This window comes from Leptinotarsa decemlineata, unplaced genomic scaffold (genome assembly GCF_025532065.1).
Source record: "Leptinotarsa decemlineata unplaced genomic scaffold, Ldec_3_MD MMD2_tig00026299_RagTag_RagTag, whole genome shotgun sequence".
Classification (NCBI taxonomy): Eukaryota; Metazoa; Arthropoda; class Insecta; order Coleoptera; family Chrysomelidae; genus Leptinotarsa; species Leptinotarsa decemlineata.
This window is the reverse complement of record NW_027412676.1, coordinates 10,642,700-10,654,201: the sequence shown is the minus strand read 5'-3', so window position 1 is coordinate 10,654,201 and position 11,502 is coordinate 10,642,700. Positions and strand designations below refer to the sequence as shown.

Here is an 11,502-nt window from a genome sequence, read left to right as displayed (position 1 = left end):
ATTTACCCTCTTATTTATTCAGCACGCAGAAATGTTCATAATGAAAGGTAAAAACGGTGCATTTCTTCTCTTTTTTATCAACCGTACTGTATAACGGTCTCTATTACACAAATCATTACATCTAGACTTATGGAATAAAAAAGATTTGGTGTCGTAAGATTCGTCTAAAATCATTTTTGTTTTCGAAAAATAACTTGTTGAGAAATGGTTGCCATTTGAAAAATCATAGTTGAATACAAAAATGTAATTTTGTCAACTTGTCTCATTTTTGTCTATCATATCTCTTTAGATTAGTTTATGTCTTGTCATGGTCACTTAGGTGCAATATTGAAATGTGTTAAAAAAATAATAATTAGGCGTAGAAAGTATTGAAATACCTATTCTTACAAAATTTTCCACTCAAAACCAGAGCCACTTCCGGTGAAACTAGAAGTGACAGAAAAGTGAAAATATGCAAAAAGTATTTTCTTCGTGTATCCGTTAATTATACTTAATCTTATTCTAATACACCTAATAACTTACCAATTCGTTGTCACCCAGTATATTTATATCAACACTTTTCTAAGCTGCACATAATCTGTGACGTAGATTCAATACCAAACCAAATATACTCCCACTTTCTTGTCTCAAAAAATATACTTAAACAAAATTCTGTGCTTTGAGCGGGAAATTCAAAAATATTTTTTTTCATCAGATTTATTCATATGTTTAGAAAAAAAATTAAGAATTACAATAGTTTGTTTCGATAAATTAGATAATAACGATACATTTACCGAGTTATCTAATTTCAATTCAAGGTGGGAGACAAACTATACGCGATTAAAAACTATCGAATGTAAATGTGAATGAACTTTTTATGAAACCGACAGAGCCACCGTCAACATCATCAAAAATTAACCACGGGACGTAGAGTGCGTGAAGCTAGGTTCTTTAAAATTTCTCCGAAGTTTTTTATATTAGTAGAGTGCTGAAATAACGACCACGTTCAAACGATGTAATCCTTTTTTTTTAAGATTTGTGAAAAGTATTCACTATGGAGTAGTGCAAGTGCAGTGGATGTTTATAACCGCGACGGTGGAAGTGTCAGTAGGTGGATAGGAGGAATTAACTAGGGAAGAATTTGAAGATGATATCGCATAAGGGATCGGCTGCAAATCGTGGTAATACGTTATGAGATGCATATATCAGAGTTTCAGCTTTCCTCAAACACCATCTTGACAAAATGTTCCAAAATGACAGAAGAAGGGCACAGAGTACATGGAATGAATGGGAATGCTGACAGAAACATTAAGGAGGAGTGCCACAAAACTAATTATGGGCAAGGAGGACGTCTCAAATTCTTCAAAGGTCAGTTTTAATGTTATATATGAAATGAAAAAAATTGATACCAGGGGCTACTCTCTTCCTGTTATACATAACTTGCTCAGTTTTTATCAAACTAGTTTCAGAGGCATTTCTCTAAGAGCAACCACCAGAATATAATACCAATTATGTACCAAATATAAACAGTTAATCTGAACAGCCTAGGTAATTCAGCAGTTTCACTTCAGTCCCTTCAGAAAGTCGTGACACTTGTATTCGCTTTACTTACTTTTCGCATGGAATGAATCAACTGCAAGTTTCTTTCGACTTTATATACTCTTTGATAATTTGTGGGCAATTTTCCTAACAGAACTTATGTTGCTGTCTTTAACCCCATAACTTTACTGTCATCCAACATTCATGAGAATTAAGACCATTCTATTTGTATTTAAACATAAAATATGCAATTGTTTGATGATGATGATGATGATGATGTTTTATTTAGTTTTTCATTTCATTGGTATCTGCTAACCCCAACAAAATCCTATACAAATGAATATGATCAGTAAGCTATGTAAACGTCAGAAAATCATAGCGCTTTTCTACTAACATCACATTTTCCAGGAGTTATTCATTGAGAAGTTTTCTAATGGAGGAATACTGAAAACTTCTGCTAAAACCGAGTCCTGTACCACCACAAATAATTCTATTATTAGATACGCCCTATTGAGAGGAATTTATCCAGAAATTTGTTTTTTGAGTTGCACAACTACCTTCCAGTAGTTGCACATGATCTGTCAGACTGGGTCAAAATCTATTTAAATTATGTTTTTCCATTAACCAGCTATCACCCAGTTATGAAAAACAACCCTCAGAACTCTAAACTTGTGTGGATTAAGCATTAATGAAGTCTTACCTTTCAACCTGCAGTCAGTATTTATGAGTTTATGGAGTCTTGAAGGGGTATCAAGCTCTCATAATTAAAAGTCAAATTTAATGACATCATTAAATGAAATGAATTTCAAAATATTAATCTCTCCCAACTACCTACACAGTAGGGTGTGGTGAACGTCTGTCGAAAAACAACTACTTTCCCAGCTAATACCACGCTGGATATTGAATTATATCCAACAGACATTTATTGTAAGATACATAGGTATAAGGGAATAAATATTTCAAAATAAATTTCGAAATATTAATCTCTCCAAACTACCTACGCAGTACCTCGATACCGCGGTCTGCTGGTGATCTACTTGAATAATTTCAGCATGGTCCTGCTGCTGGTTGAACAAGAAACATCTGCGAGAAAATAATAAATGAAAAATTCTTGGGAATTAATATCGATGAGTGTCTGAAATTTGAGGAGCATTTAGACATTATAAACAAGAAACTCAGAATAGTATCAAAAGAACTAGGATTTCACGTAGCAAAAAATGTTTATTATGCCCTCATAGACTCTCACCTAAGGTATGGCATAGCATTTTGGGGTGAATGCAGTAAAGAGCTGTTTCAATCTGTTTTCATATTACAAAAACGTGTGATACGGTATCTCTGTGGAACAAAGTGGAATGATCCTTATAAGCCACTGTTTTTAATGCATGGAATTTTAACTGTGACAACATTGTTTATTCTTGAATCAGCATGCCTTATACACAAGAACAAAGGTACCTTTACTTCTCCGCTTCACCACAATACTACATAAGCTTGCCAATTAAAGGTTGCTATTCCAACAAGTAGTCAAATCGAAAACTCAATGATATATAATGGAGTTTTAAAAAATCTGTTTTTCCGTTAACCAGCTGTCGCACCCCTACGAACGACAACCCTCAGAAGTCGAAACTTGTGCGAGCTAAGGAATAACGAGGTCTTACCTTTTAACGTGTGATTTCTAAACTGGGTTGGACGATAGCAAGTGAAGATCAATCGTTCAGACTAGAGCTTGAACCACCGACCAACACGGCAGTCAATTCGAGTGAGTGAACAAAGCACCCACGCCGAACCGCTTGGCTACTGACCGACAATGTGAAAATGTATAACAAGTTACCTAAAAGTTCAACAGAATGTGTCACGCTACTATCTTTTAGGAGAAACTTGAAGGCAATTCTGGTTAAAAAATAGGGACATGTATATCATCTTGAAGCATTTTTCACCATCTTTCAATTTATCGAGTAATATACAGGGGGTTTCATTTGAAAAAATGAACTTTCGACTACTTTTATGCACAATGGAAATAATAGTAATTTTAGCACGCCCTGTATGATATGGAGTCGGTTTCTTGGTGTTATTTGAATATTTCGAGTTAGTCCAAACTATCATCAAAATATCAACTTTTCATGAATTGAGAGTACTGATGTACTTCATTTCAATTAAGGCTATGTTTTGGATCATATTTAGCACAATTTATTATTTCTCTCGAAAACAGATAGAGATAGGTATAGGACATTATTAACAAAAAAGTAGTAAAATACTAGAGCGATTCCAAAAATGTATTAATATACGGGGTGTTCCATTTAAAAAAATATAATTACCAGGACTTTTTGATAGAAGTGGCAACGCCGCAATGCTGAAAATATTTTAGATCGATAGAACAGGTAAGGAAATGTGAGAGGTGAAATTTTCAGAAAAATCATGCTTTGCGTTTTCCAGAAACGTCTAACATACCATCGACCGTGAGTCACGCTGTATATATACAGGGTGTTAATTAAGTATCTACCATAAATTTAACAAACATTCTTTGGGTAATTTTAAGACGAAATGTTAATATAAACATGGGTCCGCAAATCCTTCGTTCTCAAGATACAGGGTGTTAAAATAAAAATTAAAAAAAAGTTATTCGTAAATATCTTAAATATCCCTTACCTAATTTTGTTGTAATTTGGCAATGGTATTTATAACATTAAGGAGCTAATTTAGCCAGCGGCGTCTCGAGCGGGATTTGAACGAATATTTTTAACTTATAAATGTACGCCACTGACTTTTGTGCAATTTTTATTATTTCTTTGGATTGAGCAATTAGAAATACAACTTTTTTGTCTCGTGAATTTTTTTCGTATCTTGCTTAGTTTTTAAGAAAAAAAGTCGACCTAATTGCATATCCCTGGACCTCACAAGGAATAATATGGGGAATTAAATGTTTCTTTTGGAAATTATTATTTTCACAATTTTTCATTACTAATTGTGTAACAATAACAACGAATATTAAATAACATTAACATCTAGACTAACGAATTGCACTAACTTAAGTGTTGGAAATGGCCTCCTTCGGCTTCAATATAACCGTCTAGCCGCCGCATCATTGAATTTCGCACTCTTCTGAAAATACCTGGCGTATTTTTTATTATGTCACATGAATTAATGATTTTATTTCGTAAATCCTCTTCACTTTGAATAGCAGTTTTGTATACCAACACTTTAAGGTGTCCCCAGAGAAAATAATCTAAGGGATTCATTTCGGGCGAGCGAGGTGGCCATGGGTGTGGACCTGCTCTCCCAATCCAGCGATTATGGTAATTTTCATCCAAAAATTGCCGTGCCACTACACTAAAGTGTGGTGGAGCACCATCGTGCATGTACCACATACGTAATCTTTCCATGACTGGAATTTCTTTTTAAAGTCCAGGTAAAACAAATTCTAAAAACCTTCGGTATTAAGTCCTTGTGAGGTCCAGGGATATGCAATTAGGTCGACTTTTTTTTTCTTAAAAACTAAGCAAGATACGAAAAAAATTCAAGAGACAAAAAAGTTGTATTTCTAATTGCTCAATCCAAAGAAATAATAAAAATTGCACAAAAGTCAGTGGCGTACATTTATAAGTCAAAAATATTCGTTCAAATCCCGCTCGAGACGCCGCTGGACTTAATAAATAGAATCACGTTCGGGCTAAATTAGCTCCTTAATGTTATAAATACCATTGCCAAATAACATATTTTTGTACATGTACATTTGTGGTACATATTTAATTAACACCCTGTATATATTTTTTTTCTCTTTCTTTCCCTTTGTAGTGTTTTTTTTATACATTTATAAAAAAATAACCATAGTTTTACTTACCCATGTACAAGATTACACTTTAACAAACATTCTGTTTGTGTATGTGCTCATTTGTGGATATTAGTACATATTTACTTAACAATTTATTAATATTTATAGTTATTTTTTTAGCAGAAAAATGATTTTTGACAAGATGTATTTCTTATGACATTAAACGTATCTCTCTCTCTCTCTCTCTCTCAATGAAATTGTACAGCATTCTAAAGTTAAATATATGTTTAATCCGCAAAAAAATTGGTGGAGAACAGCCTCTGTATATCCAAGTGGAACTTTTTCTCATTCAAAGTTTGAAAATTTTTTCTCTTTGATATTCCAGGAACTATCAACAGTATGATGAAAAAATGATTTTCTTGCTTCTTTTCTGCAAATACAAATAATCCTCTTGATTTTGTCTAAGAAGTCTCTGTATCTCGTGAATAATGATAATGTAATCATATGAAATAAGAAAATTGAAATGTTTCATGAAAATATATAGCTAATATAAGAGTTATTACCTGTACATGAACGGTCTGAGGTTTTTTCTTACAAGTTACCACTTTTAAATAATTGAGGAATAACCAAATAGAATAAATTCACTGTTTAAATCATTGTGTTTTATGAAATATCATTAAATTCATCAATTTAAGATATTAAAATTACAACCCAATAAATTGATTAATATATTTACATGATCAATAATGAAACATTTCAAAGCTGTCCCAAATATTATAAATTTATTGTGTAATTGATTTCAAAAGATTCAGAGGTTTGGTAAATATTGACAATTTTATGTTTTTATATCCATTGTCACATCCATTACTTGATGAAAATTAATGACACTATTCATGATATTAATTGAACAATTTTCACAAACATTTTTTATTTCTGAACACGTTTCGCTAACACTGTAGCTTTCTCAGTAGAGAAAAAAACATCTACTGAGGAAGCTATGGTATTAGCAAAACGTGTCTAGAAATAAAAAATGTGAAAATTGTTCAATTAATATCATAGATTATGTTTTTGTGCTTTTGATAACAAAGAAATATTGCTTAATTACCTGTGTTGCCTCTAAACCTATTTAGTTTATTTTTTACTCAGGCTTTGGATCATTTGTTATTTCAGTAAAACTTATCAATTGTTTATTGGTGGTTATTTATTTTTGTTACTACAGTTCCCATTTTATTATAGATGGCAAATTTATCCTGGAACTGGAACGGGCTAGAGAAGGAGAAAGAGTTTCCTGGGTGTCGGTCCCTCGAAAAACATTTTGGCCTCCTCAGGGCACCGCCTCTTCCACACCCGCTTATAGACAAGAGAGCAGCACGTCCCTTAGTGGTAAGTAATTTTTCGAAAGATCCCCCACATAATTTTGATTGATATAAGATATACTCCAATGGAACTGTCAATTCCTTTTTAAGTGAATAAGCAAACAATGTATCTACAAGAAATTCTTCAAATTGAATTATTTTAGAATTATGATTCTGAATCAGATATTTACAACCTTTAAAAATTTTTTCATATTCAATTATTAGATTATGTATTTACATTAGGTCGTTTCAAAAGTTTTGTCCGTTTTTTTTTAGTATACTTTAAACTGTAATATCTCGGTGAATTCTTATTCAATTTAATCGAAATAAAAGTGATTTGAATCAATGCACTTTTGCCAAAGTAACACAAGTCGATTAATTCTAACAGCATGAAAATTGGGTGCTTGGGATTCGGTAAAATCGAAGGAGTCCGTTTTTGCCCCGTCCTGATTGGCGAAGGTTCTATCAGCGAGAAAGTTATTGAAGTGCTTGAAAAGATTGTAGTCGGTTGGCGAGAAGTCTGGGAAAAATGGTGGGTGTGGCAGAACTTCGACGCTCAATTCGTTTGATTTTCGAACGGTGATTTGTGAAACGTGCAGATGGTGTTGTCGTGGAGCAGGATCGGATCTCTTCTGTTGACCAGTGCCCTAGAGAGAAATTGTTTGAAAATCGCTCAACAGTATCATATAATACCTGAACACGACAATGCATTTAAAGTTTACAAAAAGCAATACCAGAGCGCTATACAAAATGCAAAAAGAATTTTATCTGATAATTTCATTAATGAATCAAGTAATAAATCCAAGGATGCTTGGAAGCTAATTAACTATGAGCGATATTTAAACAAAAAACTTTCAGCCTCAAGCAGCATTTCCCCTAATGAATATAACATCTTTTTCACAAATATAGCTGAACAAACTGTAAAATATCTACCCTCCTGCAACATTAATGCTCTAACTTACCTTTTTACACTCCCCAAACCTAGTACTTTTATATTCCTTAGTCAAGTTACTGAGGTTGAAGTTAAACAAGCAATAATTAAATTAAAAAACTCTGCTTGCTTGGACATATACAACTTAAACAGTAGAATGATTGAAGAAACCCTACACCTTGTCTCTAGTCCATTGACTGTTCTATTCAACCGTTGCCTCTGTGAAGGAGTATTTCCAGACATCTTCAAAACAAGTAAAATTATTTGCATATTCAAAAAGGGTGATCCAAATATTCCAGATAACTATAGACCCATATCTATCATTCCTATCTTTGGGTAACATTTTTGAGATGCTTATTAAAGATCGCTCAATTTCTTTTTTAAATGCTCAATTTGGATTTAGGTCCAACAAATCGACAACCCAAGCTGTGATGGCTATAGTTGATACAATAATAGAGAATATCGAAAAGGGGCTAGTGTCTGCTCTAGCTATATGTGATCTAAGTAAGCCTTTTCATAGTGTAAATCATAAGCTCCTACTAGGTAAATTGGAATATTACGGAATATGTGGTAGAGCTTTAGAGCTAATGAAAACCTTCTTATGTGGGAGAAAATAAGTTGTTTATACACCTGGAAATTCTAGCACATGTAGATACATTTTACACGGTGTACCATAAGGGTCCATACTGGGACCAACTCTTTTTGTGGTATATATTAATGATATTTTTAATTTCTTACTCCCAAGCTTATCTTTTTGCTATGCACATGATGTATCAACGGTAGAAGTAGACCCAAATGTTAATGACTTAAGGGGCCTATGTTCTAGAACAGATAATGAAGCTGAAACTTGGTTTACTTCAAATTATCTCAAGCTTCTCTCTTTTTAACAGCCACTTAACACATGGCATACTTTTATGGGGTCAGTCTTCACATGTGATTAAAGCCTTTCGTATGCAAAAAAAAAATCCGGATCATAGCCAATGTTTCTTACAGAAAACACTGTCGTCCTCTGTTTCAAAAACTCAAAATTCTACCCTTGCCATGAATTTTCATACTCTATAACATTTTAGAGATTCAAAAAAATAATACTAAGTACCTTACAAATGCTGCCTTTCATAATTACCCTACTCGAAGAGGTGCACACCTGAGGCCTAAATTTTATAGAGTGGATCTATCAGCTCGAAATTCACTCAACTTACATTTATACGATAAAATATTAACAGACAGTACTCAACTTACATTTATACAATAAAATACCAACAGACATTACCGGTTTGAGTTATAACCGTTCAAGGCTAGAGTTAAGCACTCACTATTAAGGCACTGTTTCTACTCCATCGACGAATATTTGAATTGTGAGACATTTATCTTTCAATATGTTAAATATGTTTTTTTTATTTCCAAAAATAACTATAATTGATTCAATCAGCGTATATAACCACAACTATTGTTCAATTATTGTTATTCTTGTTTGTCAGTTTGACTATTGTAAATTTTGTAGTTAATGTGATGAAATAAACATGTTCTATAATAATAAGCTGAAACAAACATCCCAAGTTGCTTAAAATCATCCAGATCGACCATGCAGCTTTGTAATTGTACCTTATTGAGGTTGTCGGGTGTTGAAGATGAAAGATTCTCACTTTGATACCCACAGCAACTTTTCCATATGAGGGCATCTGTACATCAGCTATTCCTGACGATACATTGGATTTAGTTGGGCAAGACTTTTTCGCCTCTGGTTTGGGTAAATCATTGTATGAGCATAAGCGTTGACGGGGCCTGCTCAGAGGGATATTGTTTCCTCTCCTGAGGCAGATTCATAAGATATCGTGCTCTTGAAGTGGTGATAAATCGCTTCCTGGCTGCGCCACCTAACCTCCTCGGTTTATTGAAGAACTAAAAAGCTCCTTCCCTTGATTCAATGCTTCAAGGAGGACAGTTGAGTCGTTTAGTTCAACCTTCATTTGCTCTGTAAATTCAGCTCAAAAATTGGAGATCTGAGAAGCTCTTTTTTTTGAAGCCTTGTCACATTGAGGACAGTTGGGGTTGTTTGGTCAACGTCCATCTTCTCTGTAGACTCTGGTTGAGATTTTTATGGTTACTACATGGTCCATAATAATGCTAATAATAATGATGATAATAATAAAGACAGTCTGATCTCAATGAACTGCGCAACACGATTACCCGATGGGCTAAACACTTATTGGTGGAAAAAACTACCAAGCACCCACCGTCATCTGGCCAGGGTTTTCAGCTCATAGCTGGACGAAAAGCAGCCGATTCCGGATTGGTTTGTTGAGGGGCGGACCGTTCTAATCCCCCTAAGCGGAGATTTGTTGATTCCTAAGAATTACAGACCAATAACATGCATAAATTCGTGTTATAAATTGTGTACAAGCACCTAATACACACGCATACTCACTGAAGTTGACCGAGTGTTCGAACGGATATTTGAGCAGAAAGGGTCTAAGAGAGGTGTTGCTGAATGTAAAGAGAAACTGTTTATCGATAGATGTATGAAATCAAAGATGTTAATAATAATAATTAATTTAATGTTAGTTTTCGACAATGATAATAATTAATGTAATGTTAGTTTTTGACACTGAGTTGGAACGCGTTCAGCAAATGGTTCATGTAAAAGCTACAGTGTGTACTTCACTTAGGCGGCAACACAATGATAAGCCAATGTATGCAGTCTTCTTCAACAACATTGAAGACCTTGACTTATCAAAGCGCCCGACTTTCGCTTTCCTCAGGTCGAGTGGGCTGAAGTTGGTCACAGTTATACATCTTTTCGACAAAGATACACACATCTTAGGATGAGCCTCATTTAGGAGGAATCTTACCTCCGTGGATGATACCTGTATTCAAACGCCCCTCGCTGCAGGGTTCAACTTTACACATATATGAAAGAGTATTGATGAAAAATTCCATTTACAAGGGAAACATTCACTTTTCAGGTAAACTTCGAAGTTTCGGTTGAAAGTACTAGTCTATGACTCATCTTCAGCACCTTTTTGATTTAGTGTTTTTTAATGGACTGTCAAGACAAGAGCAGATGTGTCACTTCCATATGAATTCGTAAATTTTGAAAGAGTTTTGGGTGAAACATCTTCAAAGTTATGCAAAAGTTTGTATCTAGAAGAAATTTCTGTGCATGATCATCCTTTCTTTGTAAGTTTTCTAAAAATGTATTATTTCAGTAAAAGTGAATCTGACCTCAAACCCGTCACCAGTCAGATTACTTTAGTGAAAAACATTGAAAAAAAATGAACCCAAAAAAAAATTCTGCATAATCTGTGAAAAATTTCCGAACTTAAGGTTTATAGAAGGTATAGAAGTACATACTTACTTTTATTGCTTTGCAATTTTCGTGAATGTTGGACAATTTGTACCTTTGGCACTTTTTTTATTTAATGAGCTAAAATAATAACTGAATTAAAAGAACACATTTTTATCTTTAATTTTATACATTACTCTGATCATCATCAACATTTGAAAATCAGGACAGTAAGAATTAGCTTTGAGTCCTACATATTTTGTATTCATCCTGTATCTGAGCAGCTGTCAATTGAAGGTGTTCAAGGTGTTCCTTTAAATAATAATGTTTAAAAAAAGTTCTTGAGATACAGATTTCTCAAACACACATTATATTAAGCTTCAATGCATTGTCATGACCTGATTATCAACAAGAATTTCTATACTTTTCATTCACTCATGCATCACCAGTTTATAAATCAGAGAAACTTTCTTCTTCTTAAGGAAAGACAAAAAAATGTTGCAATTTCCCTTATGGACAGCCAACAAACTTATTGCTCTGATAATTTTGAAACAATAGATGATTTGAATAATCTCGTTTTCATTGTGTTGTGGATATTCAGAAACTTGAAAGAAATGGTTGGTCAACACTAATTTGTTGCTTCGGTCTG

The 11,502-nt window shown here is 33.7% G+C and overlaps 1 protein-coding gene across 1 annotated transcript in view; it reads left to right on the top strand.

Moving 5' to 3' along the window:
- Nucleotides 1-707: 707 nt before the first annotated feature.
- The window catches only part of H (transcriptional corepressor hairless), a 28,501-nt gene continuing 17,706 nt past the window's right edge, over nt 708-11,502 (top strand). The window contains exons 1-2 of the mRNA XM_023158920.2: nt 708-1,347; nt 6,521-6,667. Of these exons, the coding sequence (XP_023014688.1) occupies nt 1,176-1,347; nt 6,521-6,667 (319 nt within the window). The 5' untranslated portion in view covers nt 708-1,175. The remainder of the gene's footprint in view (nt 1,348-6,520; nt 6,668-11,502) is intronic.